Source organism: Rana temporaria, chromosome 2 (genome assembly GCF_905171775.1).
Source record: "Rana temporaria chromosome 2, aRanTem1.1, whole genome shotgun sequence".
Classification (NCBI taxonomy): domain Eukaryota; kingdom Metazoa; phylum Chordata; class Amphibia; order Anura; family Ranidae; genus Rana; species Rana temporaria.
The window spans coordinates 230,265,506-230,289,729 of NC_053490.1; the positions used below are offsets into that span (position 1 = coordinate 230,265,506).

General features: G+C 42.9%; 1 protein-coding gene across 1 annotated transcript in view; it reads left to right on the top strand.

The window, feature by feature from the left end:
• The window catches only part of TFG (trafficking from ER to golgi regulator), a 46,072-nt gene extending 22,268 nt beyond the window's left edge, over positions 1-23,804 (top strand). The window contains 7 exon segments of the mRNA XM_040336599.1: positions 5,980-6,061; positions 13,135-13,136; positions 16,078-16,224; positions 16,340-16,507; positions 17,048-17,179; positions 22,702-22,806; positions 23,046-23,804. Of these exon segments, the coding sequence (XP_040192533.1) occupies positions 5,980-6,061; positions 13,135-13,136; positions 16,078-16,224; positions 16,340-16,507; positions 17,048-17,179; positions 22,702-22,806; positions 23,046-23,422 (1,013 nt within the window). The 3' untranslated portion in view covers positions 23,423-23,804.
• Positions 23,805-24,224: the final 420 nt, after the last annotated feature.

Genomic DNA, 24,224 nt, shown 5'->3' on the forward strand with positions numbered 1-24,224 from the left:
CGGACTGGGGCGAAGGTTCATCTTCCAACAGGACAATGACCCTAAGCACACAGCCAAGATAACAAAGAAGTGGCTATGGCACAACTCTGTGAATGTCTTTGAGTGGGCCAGCCAGAGCCCAGACTTGAACCCGATTGAACATCTCTGGAGAAATCTGAAAATGGCTGTTCAGATGCTCCCCATCCAATCATATGAAGCTTGAGAGGTTCCTGCAAAGAAGTGAATACTTTCCGGATGCAGTGTATGTGGAGAGCTTTTCTCCTGGTCGTCCTCTTTTGGCCATCTTGATTAGCTGGGCTAGTGTGACCGAACTTCTATGTATTTACACAAGATTTCATTTATCCCCTCACTGATGCATGCTGAGAATATGCACTGAGCTGCACTTGCAGGTGGGGAAGGCAAGCTGGGAATACATTTCCACCACATCAGCCTTATAGCTTACTGCTTTTAAAAACTCCTTTCTTTTGTACAGCTTGTATTTGGTTGTTACCAGCTGCTACATTTTGAATGCGCCCCTTGACACATTAAATGGCTGACCCATCTGCAGCTAGAACACCAACCATTTGGCTTCTTTGGAAACCTATATCTTGTTTTGAAACATGCTAGTTGACATTCTGATTTTTAGGTGTCACATGCTAACTTTCATCGCGTTTTTCCTTTTGCATTTGTTTTAGTGACTTTATTACTTTGAAATAAAAAATAAATAAAACAAATGTAATTTTTATCCCATTATTTTGTCCATCCCTGCGTGTGTACAATATTTTTAATATACACTCATAATGATGCAGATAGATATTTTTATTTATTGGATTTTATATTGATAGATAGTTGAATGTTGGGATAGCATGAATCACTGTTTAAAAGCTAGGACTTCAAAAATTGAACTTTATTTCCTCCTCCTTCTTTTTTTTTTTTTCCCTGCTTTTAAAGCTTGGCTGAAATGTTTTCATCAGTAATGTATGTTTAAACACGATGAGCAAATGCAGTATATTCAGCCAGCTAACATTTAATGGTTTGCCACATCATCATGCTGCGTGGAGAAATAAGCTCAACAATAGACCAACCTTGCCACATGGTGGTGCTAACAGAATGTGCATTAACTAACTGCATATTGCAGCACTGTTTTCAGGAACTATTTCTTGCTTTTGTTTACTTGTACAACGCAACTCCCTTTTCTATTTATTTTTTATTCTATCTAAAGAGGCATACTGACTTGTATAATTTAAAATGCTATATATTCCACAGGAAGCAAGTCTTCAGAGATTAAGGTATAACTAAAGACCAAATAAACAAGACTAGCATCCAAAAAGGGATACTTCAGTAAGGAACAAGAGTGTGTGTGTGTGTGTAACAAATTGTATCCTCCACCACAATAAAGAGTTAAAAACTGACAACGTTGTCACCACACAGGTAGCTACCACAATCCAACTCTCGTACTGTCTGATGTAATACTTTTTGAACTGGCTGAAATATTTGCTTAAAGCGGAGTTCTACCAAAATTATTATTTATTTATTTTTTTAAACGTCGGCAGCTACAAATACTGCTGCTGACTTTTTAAAATATGGATAATTACCTGTCCAGGGCACCCGCAATGTCTGCACCCAAAACCGATCTGTCTCTCGGGTGGAGGCACTGCCATCTCCATCTAATGGAAGCAAGAAGTGAAGCCTTCCCTACTGTGCATGCGTGGGTCATGCTCCGAACTCACACTGGTCCCTGTTGCCTTCTGGGACTTGTGTGTCTCCCAGAACACAGCGGGTGGGATGGAGGAGGGGCCGTACATGGCGTATAGAGAGGGGGGATTCCGAATAGCGGAAGTTCCTATTTTTGGGTGGAACGCCGCTTTAAGTGGAAATATATTGTAGCAATACTGGATTGGCTGATCGCAGGATACCTCAGTATGAGCAGTCCACTAAGATGATATAATTAACTGCAGCTATGATCAAAACTAAAAAAGAACAGTGTAATTATCTTGTAGACTGTCTCGGATGTAGATTCCAATCACCTGGATGATCCCATATTGTGAGCACTACACAGTCCTGGTGATAGAAAATGCAAGCGGGGAAGGTAGAGATTTTCAGTGATGCGGTGATTTGATTATAAATCGGATGAACAGCCAGCATGTAAATCGTAGGTTGGGTAGTGGACCCGAGACCACCAGACATCGCCAGGATTGTGCAGTGCTCACAATATGGGATCATCCAGATGATTGAAATCTACATCCGAGACAGTCTACAAGATAATTACACGGTTCTTTTTTTTTTTTTAGTTTTGATCATAGCTGCAGTAGATTATATCATCATAGTGGACGGCTCATACTGAGGTATCCTGCGATCAGCCAATCCAGTATTGCTACAATATATTTCCACTTAGGCCCCTTTCACATTTATACAACTTCAAAGTCGTGCGATTTTGCGGCCACGATTTTGCCGCGATTTTACTGCGAATTTGCGGCCGCGATTTGGGATCAGTACAACTTCGACTTTGCCACAACTTTGGCATTAACCAATAAAAACATACATGGTGTGAGGCAATTCCTTTTCCTGCCACCGCAGTTGTCATTGCTGCTGCGGCAGTAGCAGTGCATGAGGAAGAAGCGGAGGCGGAGAAGACGTTGATATTGGGTACATCCCATCATTGCCAATCGTAAAGATAGGGGTCAATTTTGGGTCCTCTATAATGAAGAATGAGAAGAATGCTCCCTACATTGGTGGACAGTGGGAAGGATGTCCCTTACATTGGTGGTCAGTGGGAAGAATGTCCCTTACATTGGTGGTCAGTGGGAAGAATGTCCCTTACATTGGTGGTCAGTGAGAAGAATGCTCCTTACATTAGTGGTCAGTGAGAAGAATTCTCCTTACATTGGTGGTCAGTTGGAAGGATGTCCCTTACATTGGTGCTCAGTTGGAAGGATGTCCCTTACATTGGTGGTCAGTTGGAAGGATGTCCCTTACATTGGTGGTCAGTTGGAAGGGTGTCCCTTACATTGGTGGTCAGTTGGAAGGGTGTCCCTTACATTGGTGGTCAGTTGGAAGGATGTCCCTTACAATGGTGGTCAGTGAGAAGAATGCTCCTTACATTGGTGGTCAGTGGGAAGGATGTCCCTTACATTGGTGGTCAGTGAGAAGAATGCTTCTTACATTGGTAGTCGGTGGGAAGAATGTCCCCTTCATTGGTGGTCAGTGGGATATTGTCTTTGTAGTTTGGGTTACACAAATCATAAATAGCTGGGCACTCACGGATAAATCGAATGAGGTGAATCAGGAAGTGAATATGTGGTGGAAAAATGTGCTTGAGAGGGGCTTCTATGCTGAAAGGATTGGGTGGGACAAGGGTTAAAAAGCTGCTTGTGCTTACAAAGTTGTACTGAAATCGTGCCTATATTATTCAGGTACGATTTGCATGCTACTTGAGGGTTTAACATTGAGGTCTATGGACATAAACTCGCATGGAAGTTGGACCAAAGTAGTGCAGGGACTACTTTGAAGTCGTGCCAGTATGAATGGTGTTCATTAAAGATCATGGAGAATGACTTGTCATATGATTTTGCAGTACAAAATCGTGAGACAAGTCGTATAAGTGTGAAAGGGGACTTAAGCTAATATTTTTCAGCCAGTTCAAAACGTATTATATCAGACAGTACAAGAGTTGGATTGTGGTAGCTACCTGTGTCGTGACAATGTTGTAAGTTTGTAACTCTTTATTGTGGTGAAGGATACACATTTTTATGTGGATTTTTCTTAAAAATATAGTTGACTGTTTTTTAATGTACCTCTTGTTCCTTACTGAAGAATCTTATTGGATGCTAGTCCTTTTTTTGTTTATATGCTGCTTTGATTCAGAGGAACACGCCTCCAGTCATTATGTGGAACTGGTGTTGGTATTTCGAACTAGGTAGAGGGATTGTTGCTACTGAACTCCTCCCTAGGCATTCTTTACTTTGGGTGCTGCTCAAGTGACAGTTTTTATCTTTCTATTCCTTTTTTTGTGGAGAGGGATTAGAACACCTGTCAGGCTTGGGTTGTCCCCAGAAGAGTAACAGAGGGGAAATCTTCAAGTGGGGATACTGGCTCCTATGACCTGTGGGAAGGGGGCAAGGAATTTTTCTTAATTTGCAGGGATTGCCTCTCACTAATTGTTGTGGCTATGGGGCAGGAAGTGAAGGTGAATCGCCCCAATGGGACACAGATGGCAAAACAACTGACAGGGTTATAACTTTATCCAAAATATAAAAATAGATGCCTTTTTAGTTCTATGTTCTAATGATACCTGAAATTTTGGTTTGATGGGAAAGTATTTCAGACACTCTTCTAATGGTTTTTATTACCTACTTTGTTGTCTTGTCTTTAGAGTTTCTCATTTTTCTGTAAGTTTCAAAAATAGGTGGGTAATGTTCTACTTATGTCTAAAAAAAAAAAACTGAGGTACACGGCCCAACACAAACCTGAGAAGCACTCTAAGACCTGGTAGGCATGGAATAAGTTAATTTTTTTTCTGACGAAGGACCGACCTGATTATGGGGCGACGCCCTTGCTGTGTCCATCACGCTCATGTGCATGGCCTACCCCCATTCCACCCCCCCCCCCCTCCCTACCTTTTTTTTTTCCCCTCTCTTCTTTACTCATCTGTTTCACCCCCTCTCCACTGATGGCTTTACTTCCAATTCCCTTGAAGCCATATTTTTTCTTTCCCCCAGTTAGGCTAAGGACACCGGTGGTCCCATTGTGAATATTGCCCAGTATTTATAGCAATATTAAGTATTTCTGTATATGTGGTATGGCCTAGTTTTTGGGATCTATGTTATGTACTACCACGTCCTTTTCTTTGCATTAACATATGGTATGTTACTCTCACAGGAGACTGAATGCAGGCCTTCTATTGAAGACCTCTGTATCTGTTAGACCAGTGTTTCTCAACTCCAGTCCTCGAGGCGCCCCAACAGGTCATGTTTTCAGGCTTTCCATCATTTTGCACAGGTGATTTGATCAGTTTTACTGCCTTAGTAACTACCACAGCTGTTTACTCTGAGGGAAATCCTGAAAACATGACCTGTTGGGGCGCCTCGAGGACTGGAGTTGAGAAACACTGTGTTAGACTGTCAAATTTGACCACAGTTGTACTATATATTTTCTGTGCCCCTCCCCCTTTTGTTTTCCTTTGCAATTCTCTAACATTTTATATTTGGGGGGGGGGGGGGGCTGAGGTAATGTCTGCCTGCTGTCTGAACCAAGAGTTCCCACTCACCCTGCTGTATCTGAAGTAGACTCCCAAACCCTACATTTTCTGTAATGACAAAGTATTGTGCTTTGTTCTTTTGGATACATTTGTGAGAAAAATAAAACCTCTGTTGGGCTTGAATGTTTCCTTTTTTGGGAAAATTTCCCTCACTTCCTGTCCAAGAAAGTGAATAGAAATCTGACCACAGGAAACGCGAAGCAGCAACAACCACACAGAGACTCTGATATTCTCAGTTCTACTACAAGAAAGTGTTCTATAGTTCTGTGTCCCTCTTTACCACTTAAGATGACAAAGCATAGTATATGTTGTAGTCCTTTTACGACTATCTAAGACTTTCCAGACTGGTCCGATAATAACTGGTAGATATCTCTGTTGTGCATGTCAACAGCAGGTGGGGCATTAATGTAAACTTATTTGAAGGGATGTGCTGTATTGGTGTTACTTAAAGCCAGAAACCTGAATTTACTATATCTGGTCTCCCACAGAACATGGAAATGCAATTTTAGTAAATAAAAACGCTAAATACCGTTTTCTCATCGGCAGTAAGTTCTGTTGGTACCTGGTGACAGTTTATAAAAGCAGTGGTGTCAGGAATGCATATATTTCTGGCATGTTGCAGTATTATAATAGTTTTATTGATAATGACAGCTGTTTAAAATGGGAATATTTTTACTTTGTGTTTAGCCACCGCACAGCTATTGTGTTTTTTTTATATTATTATTTTTTTTTTCATATATTAGATGGAGATCTCATCACTATCTTTGATAGTTCTGATTTATCATTTGCCATACAGTGCAGTCGAAATACTGAAGCTACATAATTGTGAGTATGACTTTCCATTCATTACTTAAGTTGGCCAGTTGCAACCGTATTCTTTTTCTTTACTTGGGGGGGGTGTGTGTGTGGTGGTGTGTGTGGTGTGTGTGTGTGTTGTGGGTGTGTGTGTGTGTGTGTGGTGTGTGTGTGTGTGTGTGTGTGTGTGTGTGTGTGTGTTTTTTAGGTCTGTTCTCTAGAGAAACATTAAAAATTATCGTTTATTGAAGAACACAGCCACTCTCCTCATAATGGAGGGTTTTGATGTCGCCACCTACGGGAGCAGGACAATAGATGCAGCTAAATTTAAAAGCACACCCAGCCTGCTGGAGGTGGCCAAACCCTGCATCTGCAGTAAGGAGTTCAGATTTTCTAGTGTCCTGTTCTTCTTCTTTAGTAGTATGTGAACAGTTGTGTTCTTTTGTTTGTTTTTTGGATCCAGTTGATGGCTTGAAGATTTTGTCTTCAGTCAACTGTGGTGTTGGGTGACAGACGAGTATTCGAGTTCTGAGTAGTCCCCAGCAGCACCACCACCGAATGCATGCTGTGGGGGGGGGAGGGGGGTTGGCTGAATGGTAGGTGCTCACCCCTCAGCAGACACGTACAGCAGTCATCTGGATCAATATATGATCAGAGGTCCCCCCCCCCCATTAGAGAACTACAAGCCAGGTTTGCCCTCAGGATTGTGAATATTCCCTGTGTTTGGTGCATCATTTTAGAGCTGCACTATTAATCGTCAAAAGTTTGGCCCAATTTTTTTATTTTTTTTTGTATAATGTGAAAGATGTTATAGATGTTTGCTTGCATGCAGGTGCCCTTTTCCCCTGCTTGTAGCTGATTGCCAGTAACTCTGGCAGGTGCACTGTGGTCCCTTCCTTCCACAAGCAGCTTCCTTTGTGAGCTTATAAATATTTCTATGAGAGCTGTGCTGAGCTGATGGGGTTGGCAAACTGTCAGTTTGTCATGATTTTGGGGTTAAGGGTGCCTCCATCCCCCACTGCTGGTCTCATCTGTGCCATCCAGGGATATAACAGCTTGGCGCATGATTTCCTCCAGGAGGAATCCCGGGCTGCGACATGCAGTGGGCAGAGGCCATGGATCTACTAGATTTGGTTACGTGCATCGGCGTATGTCACTATGTGTACGTGGCAGAGAAATGGTGGTTAATTGTGCTTTTGCTTCTTGGGGATCCATTACTCTTTTTCCCAGCTGGACTCGGCTACCACCACCTCCCTCCTTCTCAAGAGGCGTGGAATGATGTTTGGCCCTCAGCCATGTGAGGGGGGAAAGGTTTTGGCCTGGGTTATTATATTTTTTACGTCTTAGCTCCCTTTTCCCTAGTTTGTACTCTCCTGGGTGAGGACTCTCAGGTGGTTCTCCCTTTCTAAGCCTCTTGCCCCCATGAGTGTTGAATCTTGTCTTTTATCAGCCATACAAAAGCCTCCCCTTGAAAATGTCTGAGATTCACGTTTCAACCCTGGTGCACGGTGGATTATTGGTGGTGTCACTTCTGCATGTTGGGTGTCCAAGCTCTTTTTTCCCCCCATCTGTGGTGTCTGCGGTTCATCTGAGCAAATTAGTAATGGTTATACATGTTCATAATTTTTACTTTCCCTTTTTGTCCACATTCCTCTCATCTGAGAGAGGCAGCTCTCCATTTCCCAGGTGAAGCTAGAACTAGTAGTCTACCTCTCGTCTACTGCCTTTACTCGGCAGTCTGGCTCTCTCCATTGTTCTGGCTGGTCCTGGACTTAGTCTTCCATGTTCTCTAGTTGGATTGGTTATTCGGTAAACAAGCTACATGCCGTTAGAGGCCACATTGCTACATCACCAGGTCCTGCATAGTCTACCATGACACTTAAGCCTCATACACATGATCGGATTTTCCCCAGACAAAACCTGTGACTTTTTTGTCCGAAGGGCGTTGGCCAGGAACTTTTCTTGCATTCAAACAGCACACAATTGTCGGCCAACACACATGAATGTAGTTGCGTACTATGTGGTTTTTCAGCTATTTAGCGCCACCCTTTTGGCAACTTCTGCTAATGTTGTGTTTGGTGAGCATTGCTTCCAAGCATGCGTGTTTGACTTTTATCTGACGGAAAATTTGGAAAATACAACAACGGACCATTGTCCAGGGGAAAATTTTAAAGTCGGCCATCCAACATTTGTCCGTGGAAAATCTGACAATTGTCCAATGGAGTGTACAAATGGTGGGATTTTCCGCCAACAGCCTGTCATCACACAATTCCAATCGGAAAATCCAATCATGTGTACGAGGCTTTAGTATGTCCTGAGTGTTTCCTCATTCTGCTTCTGTTGAGGGTTGCCAGACAGCCACCTGGTTGGTTGTTCTTTCCTTTCCAAGTTCTAGGAAGAGGTTCTTGGATGCCAGTCTGTTGCAAGGTTTGCAGGAGGCAGTTGAAGTTCTGCCAGGGTGCGGTCCCTGTCCTGTGTGTGTTTTTTTGTTTTATGGGCCCACCCTTCCTTTCTTTCTGGCACTGCTTTGGGATGTTCCATCGGTCATGAAGAATGACTGTTCTTCAATGAATGATGAAGAAGATTGGGTTTTTGCACTTGCTGAAAAATCCTTAATGCTGAGTTCTTTGAAGAACACAATGCCTGCCCAGTCTTTAGTGTGTCTCCTGTATGTGCTATACTGCTGGCCACCAACTAAACTCCTTACTGCAGATGGGGCTATAGCCACCTCCAGACGTGCACTGGGTGTGCTTTTAGTTTAGTTGCATCTAGCATCCTTGTCCAGTAGGTGGTGACGTCAAACCATGAATGGCCGTTTCCTTCAATTAACTCAGATTTTTTTTTTTTTTTTTTTTACAGGGTGATCAAAAAAACACTTTGTGTCCGGATTTATAACATTTTAATAAACAAATGTGACCAAAAAAACTGATTTTCTAATGGGTGGCCTTTTAACAGATAATATGATAAAGAATATGATGCATCTGATGCAGACATGATTCCAGCTTTCATATTTTTGTTTAGAAAAGTATGTAATGTGTCAGGGTTCCTTAAACATCTCGGCACTGGTTTTCCAAATGTTGCGATAACTTTTAGTGCACTGGTCCTGTTTACAGATCTTGCACTAGATGGCACTACAGTTCTTCATGAAAACCATATAGGTTTTATGATTGAAGTCCCTGAATGTAAAGAGATCATCAAATGAGTATCTAGACTGTGGCCTCTTGATGGAATGCTGTCGAAAAGCAGTTGCTATAGCAGCACTCTGTTTTAATTTCCCTTAGGACACCATGAAATAACATAGAAAGCATATGTGGCATTTGTTGCTGAATACATGTAATTACATATATCCATCTAGTTGATGATCAATTTAACTTGCTATACAAACAGTGTACCACTTAAATACATTCTTCTGAAGGTTTAAATAATTAAAGTTAATACAGTATTAACTGCCATTTTTTCATTAATTTTATTTATTTTTTTCCTTTTCAATTTAAGTGCCAAACTTCGAAGAAACTTGATACAAAAATAAATGACTTCAAAGTAAAATCTTTAACTTTTTATTTTATTTATTTTTTTATTCCTGGAATGGCTACATTATGGCAGATCCTATTCTCTATATGCTGTCTTGTCTGGTCCGTTTTTTCAGCATTAGTGAGATGTGATGAGGGGGTACTGCCATTGAAGGAACTGTTCTTTGCCAGTCTAGCCCTCCCCTCTTTTCTGCTCTTTTATTTGTTTTACTAAATGCAACTGTGAATCAAATAAGGGAGAATGCAGGACAGGACTGGAAGGGGTTGTTTTTTTACCAAAGCACAGGCAGCTGCCATGGCCTCACTGCTTTAAATTGCAGCAAATTATTCCCACCATCAAGTTGAGGTAGATGTACCATTCTTGGAACCCAAACCATTGAATTGAAAGGGGGGGGGGGGTGCAGCCTGTTTTTAGGGGCTTAAAAACAGGCGGTAAGAAGACTATACAACACCTGTCAAATGCCCTCTAAAGAGCAATACAAATAGTTTCCTTTCAGAGAGCAACACTAGCCTTAACTTTTACGAATTGGAAGGTGTAAAAAGCCTATGGCCACTAAACTGTGGCCAGTGGAGCTGAAACCTTTAGATCACAGAGAATCTGTTACTTTAACTAACAATTGCGTGGTTGTGTGACATTGTACCCAGACGAAATTTACATCCTTTTTTTTTTTTTTTCTCCCTACAAATGGCGCATTCTTATGGTGGTTTTTGATCACCTCTGCGGGTTTTTTTTTTTGGTGCTATAAGACATATACAATAAAAATATATGTAAAAAAAAAAACTCTTAATCAATTTCGGCCAACTTGCATGCTGCTACATTTTTGGTAAAAAAAATCAGAATTGGCGTATAGTGATTGGTTTGCGCAAAAGTTATCGCGTCTACAAACTATGGGATAGATTTAGGGACATTTTGGTTTCATTACTAGCAATGGCGGTGATCGGCACTTTTTAGCGGGACTGCGACATTGTGGCGGACAGATTGGACACCCAGTGACACCAATACAGTGAATCAGTGCAAAAAAATACATGGACGCTGTATAAATGACACTGGCAGGGAAGGGGTTTAACATCAGGGACAATCAAACCCCCTCCCCTTACCATATGGCTATGCAGCCTAAAAATGTGTGTGGGCAGCACAGGAGTGTAAACAAGCCCTTGGGTGTGTGTGGGGTGGGGACGTCTGGTTGTACAGAACATGGTGCATTCTAATTTCTGCTGAGCTTAACCTTTCTGTATCTATTATAAGTATTTTTAATGATCAGAAATTCAGAGTGCTGTCTGACCAACATGTTTTCTTATTTATGTTGTGCTTTTCTTTTCTTTTTTTTTTTTATCCAGATTGTCTCGGTACTTTCTGCTCCATATCAGTTACTGAGTCTTGGCACCCAGATATTTAATTATTTTATCCAGATGCCTCTGCAAGAAAAAAGCCATACTTGCTCATATATTCTGACTTATTTGTTTTTGTTAACACATGATTATCAGTGTGACACTGAACAATCTGTTCACATTGTCATGTGCTTTCTTGTTAGAACCACATTATGGGGCATATCCACAAAGCACTTACGCCGGCGTATCTCGAGATGCGCTGCGTAAGTGTAAATATGCGCCGGCGTATCTATGCGCCGTATCCACAAAACGAGATACGACTGAAAACTAGGTTTTTCAGACCGACGTAATTTTTCTACACCGGCGCATCGTGGGCGCAAAAATACGCTGGACGCACCATTGTTTTGCTATGCAAATGAGGGAGATACGGCGATCCACGAAAGTACGTACGTCCGGTCTAAAGTTACCCCTCATAAAAGCAGCTTTAACTTTGCACCAGACGTGTGCAGGTCAGCTTCAGCCGCTCCGTTAGGGACGAGCTGAGCACCCACACTTGCAGGACAACAATCTGTATGCCAACATGCCAGGGGCATCCATGGTCATAGCTATACTACTGGCTTTAGATGCGCGTAGAAGGAGGAGGGCACGGGAGAGGATATACCGACCGCGCATAAACCTCTTTGGCATGGGTGATTCGGAGGTGTATCGCATCTTCAGATTCACCCCTACTGCCATCCTTGAATTAACCACAACCCTGAAAGATGACCCCCCAACCAGACATTCCCCCCCCCTGACCGAGGATACCCAGTCTTCTGAGGGAGCAGCAGTCAAGAGATGCCTCGCAGTTGGCATCTTTGCACGTTAAACACACACATTAATCATGGCACAAGGAGAATGCACCCATGCACACCACTGTGGTCCCTAGCTCACACACACCACATCCTCATCAAAATGGATTAGCCCAAGTCCACCATGCAGGACTAGGGAACAGCAACGCCACGCCAAGGCTCCAATTATGTCACTGTACATTCATACACCATTCACGCGGACCTGGGGATCACTTCTCCCTGGTCCTGGGGCACCCTTCTCCACCACAACCGTGGGTGACACCCCTATTCTCGCAGGAATGTCACCCCCACTTTCAAACATCATTCACACTGTAGCCTGCCTGGGCTACAAAAAATAAAACAAATGATAAAAAAAAAGTAAAATAAAAAAGAAACATAAAACACTCATCACTTGAGTAAAAAAAAAAAAAAAACCTACCGGTGCTGGCGTGCCCCACGCCTGCGGCAGCCACGGCTCCTCAGGGGAGACTCATGGGGGGGGGGGGGGAATCAGGAGAAGGAGGAGCAGCATCCCCTGGTCTCTGGCCACCTGGCGGCCTGCCAGGGCGATGCGGGTGAGGCCCACATTGAGGGCTGCCGTGTTGGCCTGGACAGCCTCGGTCAGGGCGCGCACCTCCTGACCCACGCCTGCTGTGGTGGTCTGCAGGTCGTTCAAGCATGTTATCACAGCCAAAGAGTTGCAGTCCATGTCCTGCACAGACTCCTTTATGGAGGCCATGCTGGCTTCCATGCGCTCCAAAGTCTGGGTAACCTGACCCAGATGGCGGGTCTGGCGGGCCTGGTCCCTCCGGAGATTTTCAGGCAGAACCTCTGCCACCCCCCTTGTCTTCCGGGTCGCCTTCCTGCCTCCAGATGAGGCTTGGGGCCTAGAAGAAGGGGAGACCCTTGGGGGTGAAGCCCTGTTGGGGGAGGAGTGGGAGGGGCTACCCCTGATGGAGGCCTGACTGGTGCCAGCACCAGGGCTAGACTCCTCCAAATGGAGCCTCACTTCATTGGCACTGGTGACCTCCTCCTCCTCGACCTCCTGAGGAGAGCTGTGGCTACTGCCCTCCTCAGAGCACTCCTGGCTTGCCTGGGGGTCTGCATCAGACTCATGTCCGGGGGATGGTGCGGACTGGCCAGATGGCCCAGCACCTTCCTGCACATCTGTGGATGACACAAAACATTAACAGGTTGGAGGATCCACACACTTGTCACACATTCCCTTCCCCCCCACACATGCTACACACCAGATAGAAAAAAAAAAAACACTTACCTGTCCTCAAGGCATCCTCAATGGAGTCAAATCCATTCACTCCCTCCACTTGATGCCTGTGGAGGCACTGGGCAACCACATGCTCCTCAGCAGTGAGCCTCATAGCAGTTGCTGGTCCCCCTCCAGTGCCCCTGGCATGAGCGGTAATCTTAGCCAGCTTACCTCCGACGACGCACCTGAGATCATTGATCTTTTTCAAGATCTCATTGGGGGTCTTGGTCTCACCCCCCAATGCATTTACACTGTCTGCGATGTCTTGCAGGATCTGCCTCCTCCTGGCCTGGGTGGTGTTCAGACTCTCAGGCCCATGGAGAAACCGATCATACAGGGTCATGGCCCTGACAATGATGGCCTTCTCCCGCAGGGAGTAGTTTAGCTTCCTCTTCCTTGCTGACATGACTCCAAAAAACACGCTCCAAAAAACACACCGACACAAACCTACAAACAACGGAACAAAAGCACCTTGCTTCAGGGGGGGAAACAAATGGATGTTCTTTTGCAATGGACGGGTGCATGTTTGAGCGTATTTATGCCCTGGGCGTATCTCACTAATTACGCCGGGCCTAGTTCCTATCTCACTGATTACGCCGGGCCTAGTTCTGAGAATGCGCTGAACATAGTCAGCGTCATTGCGCATGCGCCGTCCGTTCGGCCCTTCATTTGCATGGGGTCACGGCTCATTTCAATGGAACACGCCCACTTCCTTCCCACTTTCAATTGCCGGCGCAAAGTTGGGCGCAAATACTATGTGGATACGGTACTTGCCTCTCTAAGTTGAGCCGGCGTAACGTAAATGAGATGCGCTACGCCGGTCTATATATGCGCCGATGTACGTGCATCTGCCCCTATGTATTTGTTACATTAACTGATGCTGCTTCGTATTTTGAGGATCATTGAGATGATGGCATTCTTTATCCTTACTATTTTTTTCTTTTTTTTCTTGTTGGATTAACTCTGACAAATCAGATTTGCTACTCCTACTTTTATTCCCCTTATAATGTATGTCCCAATCTCTTTTTGCCTCTTGTCTATTGTTTTGTTTTTTTACCCTTTTCCTCTAGAAAAATGATTGTATTACTCCCAGGCACATTGCCAAGATTGTAAAATTCTTTCAGAATTTCCTAGATCAGGTCCTACCAAAGCTTTATCCCCTGTGAGCAGTTTTCCTGCACTGTGCGCCTGGAAATCCGTTTATTCATGTACAGTGGAACAGAGGGCCATATTGGCATTACAGTGCAGCAAAGGCACTGTTGTCCCCCCAAACAGTATGTTAGGAGTAGGGTTGTCCCGATACAGATACTAGGCCGATACTAGGATATTAATACTGACACCTGTGCTAGCCCTTATTAATGCGTCCACTGACTTCAATGCTCTGAGTTATTAATGTGTCGTCTGATACCAGTGTTGCAGGAAAATATGATGTCCGCTGACATAAATGCCAGGGGTTATTTATGTGTCCTCTGATACCTGTGTTGAGGGTTATTCTTGCGTCTGGCACCAGTGCTGGGGTTTTTTAATGCATCCACTGACATCAATGCTGGGAGTTATTACCATAGTCTCTGAGCTAGTAGCTCAGGACTTGAAATTATGAGCCCTGATGTAGCCCCTTGTTTCCTTTCCACAACACAAGTCTGTGGCCACTTATGTGCTAGACCCAGATCCTGCCATCTATCTGTCCCCATCAGTCAGTGCCACCTATCAGTGCCCATCAGTCAAACTGCCACATGGCATTTAAAAAAAGTATCGGTATTCGGTATCGGCGAGTACATGAAAAAAAGTATCGGTACTTGTACTCGGACCTAAAAAAGTGGTATCGGGACAACCCTAGTTAGGAGCACACTGGATTTCTATAGATAAGCAGGTCGATTTCTGTACTTGCAGCAAAAGGAATAAAACATGAGGAAATGTGCATGTATTTTTGTACTGACTTACATTTTAATGCAGGGGTACTCAACCTTTGAAAAGCCACTTAAGTGATTTGGTATCTGGTTGTGGGCCGCAATGAAGAAGCAGGGAGTTGGCAGCGATGGTGGCTTGTGTATGACAGCTGCTGGGATTAAGGGCCACCAATCATTCAGTAGAGCAGCATGCACCCAAAGGAGGCTGTGCGGGTTGCCATAGGTTGGAGGTCATGGGACACAGGTTGAGCATGCCTGCCTTAATGTTAAACTTGTAAGCCCTTTTTAAACTAAAGTCTTGCTTGCAACCAGGTTTCAAAGGATGCCTGCTATCATTTTATTATTCAAAAGACAGTACTCCTTGCATGCCTCAGATATTTAGTTTAATTTTATTCCTAAGGATTTGACAAATTGTTCAATCTATGCACCCTTGTCCAATAAGAGTGATCTTAAGATCTTTTAAAGGTCCTTTATTGCACAAGAATAGGGCACATGGGAATGGTTTGGCCCAGAAGTCATGGAAGTCAGGTTCTTGGCAAGAATATGAAATGAAGAAAGATGGGAGGGGTTTTCTTGCTAATTCTGGTAATGTACACCACGTGATGCCATGTCTTGGGCAGGACTTTTGTAAGAAAAAAAAAAAAAAGTAAAAATCATTTTTATAAATCTAAATTCTGTTAATCTACAAGGACTAACTTCACAAAAACATCCCAATGATTTTTAAAAAGAGGGAAGAAGCACTGGGCCAGAGCATTGTTTTAAAGGATAAGGTCGCCTTTCAATTAAAACATTAATAAATGCACATATTTTTGCAGGGAAAAGAAATGTGCATTCTTTTTCCCTGCTGGAGCCTGGAATGCATTGCTCCCTTTATCAGGGTGCAGGGAGAGGATCCCCTGTCTGCTGTCATGCCAATGGGGGGGGGGGGTGGTGGAACTGGTGGCAGGAGTTGGAACATGTTCCGCTCCTAAATATGGTTGGAACATGTAATGTTACAAAAGGTGAACTTGGCCATTAAATGTTTAGAATAATTGATGGGCTAATGTGAACTTTATTTGACGTGTGTGTTACCTGTTACTGTAAGTGTTTTTTACTTTTTTTATCAAGTAATCGTTAAAAGAAAATAGATATTTTGTATATATTTTAGCTCTAATGCTTTTTATAATGCAATTCTGTTTATCAACAGTTAATGGACAGCCACGACCACTCGAGTCCAGTCAAGTAAAGCATTTACGCCGAGAATTGATAGAACTGCGTAACAAAGTTAACCGTCTACTAGATTGTTTAGAGCCCCCTGCAGAACCTGGAATTCCAACCAGTCTACCAAATGCAGGTACGTCCATCATTTTCACTTTGTATGTCTTTGGTTTATATATGGATTTTGGACCATGCATTTTATGTGCTGTAGCATGAGAGTAAACTAGAGGGGTTCTTTTTTGCTAATGCAGAAACTGTGGATGGTCGAGAAGAGAAGCCTGCTGCTCCTGACTCCTCAGTTAAGCCGTCCACACAAGTCATGGCTGCTAGCATGTCTGCGTTTGATCCTCTGAAGAATCCAGATGAGATCAACAAAAATGTCATGTCAGCTTTCGGACTGACTGAGGACCAGGTTACTGGTATGTTTTCACAAGAACAGTTTAAGGCTAGTTCAAACTATTGACAGCAAGTACTGTATGCTGTAAATGTGAGACACGTCCATTTGTCATGGAAAGAATACTATATTAAGACTTTTAAGCCAAAAAAACAAGTTTAATAATCTACTCATACCACTGAGACGTCAACATTTAGGTTAAAAAAGAAAAGTGTAACCTTTATGCTAAAGCATCCTTCAAAATGTTCTTGAGGAAATTAGGAGGAGACTGTATCATAACACGTTTAAAGGAAACGGTCTTGCAGTACCAATCGCTTGTTATCAGATAACAATAACTTTATAGTTAGAAAGATAATTAGTTTCCTTTTTGTTTCTTAGAGCTGAAATAGGCGGTCTTATAGGTAGCTGATCCCTGAATGCTCTTGTTTGTATGAGAGCACTAGCTGTACATTAGAATTTGGCAAACACTGGTAAACGCCGTGTTATACACAAGGTAATCTGGTTTATTGTGTATGTCGTTGGCAATAATTTTAATTGTTGAGATTTGTTTTTATATTGCTTATAGGACCTCCCAGTGCTCCAGTAGAAGAACGGTCCAGCACTCCGGATAGTATTGCCTCCTCCTCCTCAGCGCATCCACCAGGAGTTCAACCTCAACAGCCTTACCCAGGATCTCAGCAGCCAGGTCAGATTGAAGGTCGGGTCATGTATTGTACTTGGCATGCTTTTGTTTCTGCATGTCACTCATGTTGATCTGCATGCCTTTGTGACTAGAAAAAAACTGCTTGTTTTTATCACACAGTATGTGACACAGGAATGAATAGATTTATAAACCATGGATTTTATATGCTGTAGCATAAAGGCAAAAGAATCTGTCTGAGTTCAAATTTAAAATGGTAGTCATGGCCAATGATGATTACATAAAAATAGGAATTTTGATGGACTTTTGAAGTCCATATCTTGAAATACAGGACACGGCTATCTATTCATAGACCATGCTCCTACCTTCAGTTGATTGGACACTGGTAAGAGCTGTTTCTCTATAACCCTACCCAGTATGAAAGGCTCCAGTATTTTGCCAGTGTCCTTAGTTGACCACCTCCTTTTGGGGCAGAATTTCTCACTATTTGTTACAAGATTTATTAAACCCTTAATTTGACTGACGCTTCTATATAGCGCTGACTACTCGCTAGCAATTTCAGGATCAGTTATCCTTGACTTGCAGTAGCAGGTCCAGCCTGTAATATTTGCTTTGGGCACTGGATCTTGTGTTGGTTCTCTCCTTGGCATGTGGAGAAATGAGTGTAATTGGCTACAGGGTGCCATACAGATTTAGGGTCTTGGTCCATTCTTATGATGCCTATACCCTTCATATCTCTTTACATCAACAAGCTAGGACAAGGGTTTCCTTGAACATATACTAAAAGTATACATAAAAGTTTTGACCAATATGGTGTGTTCACTACATCCTTATCTTACAAGGCACATGTTGTGCTGGGATCTATACTTGTGTCTCCCCCCCCCCCCCCCCCCCCAGCTTCTATTGTCTCTCACTATTGATCTAATAAGTTAATCTAACATTGTTATAGTGTTTACCTATTTAAATTTGACAGTCTTTTGCCAACTTTTTACTGGAAATACCTCTCAGGTTAGTGATGCAGTACTTGCAAGACTTTCAACAGTGTACCTCTGGCCACCATCTTCTGTCAACAAATGTAGGCCGATTTACCCGCAACTGGGTTATTGGGATACCTACTTTGAGACATACTCGATCCACGTCCATTCCGTGAGTACCCCACAGTAGAAGACTCACTAATGGTGGATTACAGACTCTTGGGAGCCGACGTTTATGTGACAGTCGACAGTGAGACCACTGCAGACCCAGAGAAAACTCCCAAGTTCCTCTTGGGTTGTTGGCAGTTTCTATTTTCTGGAGAAAAGTTCAATTCCAATTCAGTATCCTGACTCGGGCTCTCACTGAAGTTCACCACGTGGCTTTCAAAGGCAGAATTCTCTGCCACTATGTCTTCTCTGTGTCAGACGTTATCATGGCTTTTGGAACTGGCAGGGGCTGTCGGCTGTAAATGCTATTCTGCCTCTTCCCTGGCAGTGTTCGTGGACCACATCCAAAATTGTGTAGTGCAGTGGCAGAAAACAAGGAGTGCTGATATTTTAACAGGAGGGTTTCAAAAGTTTTGACTGCCTCAATTTTAGGATGACTTGACACATGCAGTCTATAGTGAACGCATTGAGACAGTGCATACTCTTGAGAGACGCACCTACTGCTGCACAGCTTCCCTCCATGTTTTAAAACCACAGAAAAGAGCCTTTTCCTACCCCAGATCAGGCAAGTTAAACCTTACACAATGAATTGACCAAACTCTGAGAGGTTATTTCACCCTTTTTGAAGCCTTGTATCTGATGTGCATAGAATTTCACAAGAAATGGTCTGTCCCTACGTTGGACCCTACCATTCTTGCACTGAATTGGCAATCTACTGTTTCTGTTGAGGGTACCCCCTCTTTAGAGTTTCAGTTAATGGGTGGTGGAGCTCTTTTAAAGCCTTCCCCTGTTCTGGCACACTCTACACTGAAGCCAGCTATAGCCAACTTGTCCATGGCCCAAATTACACCAAATTGAGCTGGAGAAACCTGGTGGGGATATGAAAGATTAGAGTTTCTTGCTAATATAGCTAATCCCAAGCTTTCTTATCCCTTCTGTGTAAACACCACAGAGAATGGAATCTGTCAGATCTTTAGAATGTCTTACTTTGTGTACATATGTGCAGAATCTTATCGCTCAGTATTGGGCGACTGACTCGGGTTCACCCCTCTCTGGAGGCAAAGAGGTAGTCTACTGACCTTCACCCCCCCAACCTGGAAAAAAAAATAACATGACCCTTTCTTTAATTCTGCCTTGTACGCAGGTACACAATGAATCTTATTCCTATTATTCCTTTCTCTTATTAGTCTCTATTTCCCTGCTCAGGAAAATATGTTGTGTGTGTGTGTGTGTGTGTGTGTGTGTGTGTGTTTTATTTTTTATTTTGTGGTTGCCTCTCGTAAGTCTAACTCCCAAGTAATGTTCTCTCCTTCAGACAGCTGTGTGTGTTTTTATTTATAATATTGCATATAATTGTTGTATTGGAAAAAGTGAAATAACATGTTAGGACAGCCTACTTTAGAGCTGTGTTGCATGCATTAACCACTTCAGCCCAGAAGATTTTACCCCCCTCCTGACCAGAGCACCTTTACAATTTGTCAATGTGTCTCTTTAACTGACAATTGCACGGTCATGCAGTGCTGTACCTAAACGAAATGTTTATTTTTTGCGCTATAAACGAAAAGAGCAAGTCTTTTTGCCATAATATCCCCCCCAAAAAATTTTAAACGAATTTCTTCATCAGTTTAGGCCAATATATATTCTTTTACATATTTTTGGTTAAAAACGCAATAGGCATACATTGTAGACACTATAACTTTTGTGCAAACAATCAAACTATGTGAAAGGTTTATGGCTTTCTTTTATTTATTTTTTATTGCAGTATTGTGATGGACAGATCGGACACTTTTGACAAATTTTTGGGACCATTGACCTTTTTTATACAGCGATCACTGCTATAAATTTGCATTGATTACTTTGTAAATGTCACTGGTAGGGAGGGTGTTAACACTAGGGGGCGATCATCAAAGGGTTTAACGTGGATGTAAACCCACTCTCGTCCTTTCTAAACTACTGCCATAGTGCTGATCTATAAGGATTTACATGCCTTCTGCATTTATCCATACCTGTCAAATGTCTCCCCTCTGTCTGTTACGAGACCTGAAATACTGCAGATTCTGTGGGAAAGAACAGACAAAAGTTTTCTCCTTTTTGTCCGTTTATCTCACTAAAAAAATAAGAGGATTGCTCAGAGCTGGATTAACTTTGTGGCAAGACTGGGCACACATGAAAGGAAATCTTTTACTCTACATCAGTGGTCCCCAACCTTTTTGACCCCGGGGACCGAAAATTGTGCCAAGGCCCGGATTGGGGTTGGCACGCGGGGGGTAAACGATTTTTCGCGGGCAATTTGTCAGCGCATTATTTCTATTATTACATTGTAGTAATAAATGAAATAGTTCAACTTACCATATAGCAGAATCCATGGAAGCCCTGAGCGTGTCACTTGCCACGTTGCCTGTCACCAGATGCGGAATGTCACTTGCCACATCACCTGCCACGGATTCGCAGGGTTCTCGCATTGCAGCAGTGTGAACCGTCCCTTATTAAAAGTCCCAGTATAAAAGTATTATCAAAGCCCCAGAATAAAATATTATGAAAGTCCCAGTACAAAAATATTAAGGGGCGGTTCACACTGCTGCGGTGCAGGAACCCTGCAAATCCACTGCGGGTTCCCGCATCACAGGTTTGCCGGCGGCAGTTCACATTGCCCTATGCGAACTGCTGGGAGTGTCAGTTAAAAGTTAAGACCATGGAGACCCATGACTAAGCCACGTGACGAGTGGCGTAACGCGTGGGGGAGGAGCCTATGTGACGGGAATACATCCTTGTGAGGAAACCATCGCACTGAGCGGAAGCTTTTTTCCTAACTCTGAGCCTGTGTGTATCGGCGGATGTGTGAGTTGGTACACCGTCGATGTATTATCTTGTACATCCCTCTAGTCATCACAGTATTGTGCTATGAGGCTTGTCCTCTCTCTTTTTTCTTTTTCATATTCCGATCGGAGTGTTTCTGACTGAATTACTGCATAGGGTCGTTTGTCTAATGAAAAGCAGTCTGAAGGAGACATCAGCTGAGTGGCCTGAGTGCTGCATATGGGATTAGTCGGTTAACCCATTATGAACTCACTGCTTTTTCATCATTATTCATTCATAAGTGTTGTTGTTTTCTAATTTATGTTTACATTATTCACTGAATTGAATATGATTATCACTCACTATATTGTACTAAATCAGCACTAGTTGATATTAGCGCTATCTTCACTTTTTACAGTTAAAAGTTAACACCCCCAAATCAGTTCGCATATCATAGTGCGATCTGCAAATTTGGACAGGAATCGGATCGCATGGGTGTGAACACCCATGCGATCTGTTTCTGCTACAGACAAAAAAAAAGAATCCTGTGCGAGTTTGATGTGAATTCAGCCATACAATTTCCATGGCTGAAATCGCATCGCACAGAGATCGCATGTGATGTGCACTGCAGTGCGGTGCAAATCACATTCGAACTCTGACATCGCTGCATTGTGAACCAGCCTTAAATGTCCCAGTGTAAAAATATTATTAAAATGTCCCATTATAAAGAAAATTATTAGATGTCCCAGTATAAAATGATTTAATCGTTATTTTATACTGGGACATTTAATGTCCCAGTATAAAAAAATTATTAAATGATTGAATGTCCGAGTATAAAAAAAATCATAAATTTCCCAGTATAAAAAATAATAATAAATCTGTCAGTATAAAACAATATAAAGTTCCCTCAGCAGCGCCCACTGTACTTAGTCTCAGCGCTGGAATGTGAGGGGGAGCCGTTTGCGGGAAAGCAATAGATGGGTGGGCGGATAGCGCCAGGTCTGTGTAGCGTAGGGCAGGACAGCGGCGCGCCTCTGTGTAGCGCAGAGAAATGGCGTCGGCCGCGTCATCTCTCTGCTCGGGCAGCTGAATTTGCAATGGATCTCCCCGGATATAGCTGCGGTAAGGCCCGCCAATGTGTCCTGTGTATTGCGGGCCCGGCTTTGGGCCGCGGACCAGGTGTAGACGATCCCTGCTCTACATTGTGACAGCAAAAAATTCAGTTCGGGTTTACATCCACTTTAATTTGTGTTCCCTAGATGTTTTTGGATAGGACTGACTGGGGGAGGAGACAGATCGTTTACACATATGCAAATTCCCGTGCTGGCTCTCGTGCACGCGATCGCGCCAGCCGGCCACACGCAGCAGGCGCGTGCCCTCTGGCAGCTCTTAAAAGGGAAGACGTACCTGTACGGTGTTTCTCCCAGCCATGCAATTCTGCTGACATAGATCAGTGTGAGTCAGTCAGCAAGCGGTTTAAAATATTTTTTTTTTGTTTTGTCTTTAACACAAAACATAAACTCTTAAGGCTTGCCTCCTTATTTTTATTTTTGTCCCTGTTGTCTACATAAATGTAGCTATAGATTCCATGAAAAGTCGATAAGTTTCAGAGAAAAATAAAACCATTTGCTTTGTCTACAGGCCAAATTTATCAGCAGTATCCTCAACAGCCTGGATATCCAACAGCTCAAGGTCAGCCGCAGCCTGCAGCTCAGCCCCAGCAGCAGTATGGAATGCAGTATTCTGGTAAGACAGACATGTGACATTCATTTTCACCATGAGAACAGTAGCTTGTGAACATAAGATTTAGAGATTCCAAGCAACCATTTGTGAGGCTCTAGAGCAATGAAATTTAAGTTTTATTATGTACTGAGAGGCGTGACACTCTCACTGAAGCTTACTATAACCAATGTATTTCCAGAAAAAAAGCTCTTAAACATGTGTGAAAGTATTCAGTTACTAAATCCGTTTGTCTTGTCTTCTAGGCTACAGTCAGCAAACAACCCCACAGGCACCACAGCAGTTTCCTGGTTACAGTCAGCAAGCAGCCCAGGCTCCTGCACCTAACTTTCAAGGCCAGGCACAACAACTGCCATCACAGGCTCCTCAGCAGTACCCTGCTGGCTCTTACCCATCACAGACATACACTACACAAGCTTCTCAGCCTGCTAACTACAATGTCCCCCCAGCTTCCCAGTCTGGAATAGCGCCCAGCCAGCCAGGTAGCTATCAGCCTAGGGCAGGATTTACCTCTTCACCTGGTAGTACTGTAACTCCTCCTCCAAGTGTGCCTAATCCATATGCTCGTAATCGCCCTCCATTCGGTCAGGGCTATACCCAGCCTGGTCCTGGTTACCGATAAAAGTATCATTACTTTGGCTGCTAGATCTGTTTCCATCCAAACAGACTTCAATATTATGCTTACAAACTTGTAATGAAACGTCACACAGCAGTATGAAAACATTCTCTGCTTTTCTGCTGTTGTGCAACTTTACTGGAGAAAGAGACCAAATGATTATTTTCTTGCTTCTGATTGTATTTGCTCACTAGTTAAAATTAAAGTCCCAAACCAGTGATGCATTTGACACATTAGCCAACTTTGTCAAACACGTGAAAACATGCTAGAGCCCACTTATTTGTTTTTAACATTCTGATGTGTCCTATTAGATCTGTTTTGAAGTAAAAAGTAGATATTCTGTACCGAATCTAACAGTCACCAAAACCTAATAAAATGTTAAAACTCCTTTTTTTCTTTTTTTGTGTTAATTCATAACCAGCTAACATATCCCTCTTATTTCTACTCTTTTTGGTGTTTGTTGAGCGTACAACAAATCTGTACTGTCATTTGTCTGGATAGTCACTGCAATTTATTTTTAGAAATGGTTAAACTACAGTTCATAAATGCTCAGAAAACATCTGCCATTTAAAGTTTAACCCTACTTTTGTTGAGGAAAGAACAGCCATCTAGGTCAGTTTTATACCCTGCATGGATTTTTATTAAACTTTTTCATATAGTTCCTCCTCATGTTTTACATAGAAGGGAACGCCCTTAATCACATGATCAGTCGGTGTTGCTTTTTTTGTTTTTCGTTTTAAAGCAAAGCTGCCAGCAAATTTGAAAATGAGACAACCTGGAAAAAGTTTGCGTGTGTTGTATCATTTTT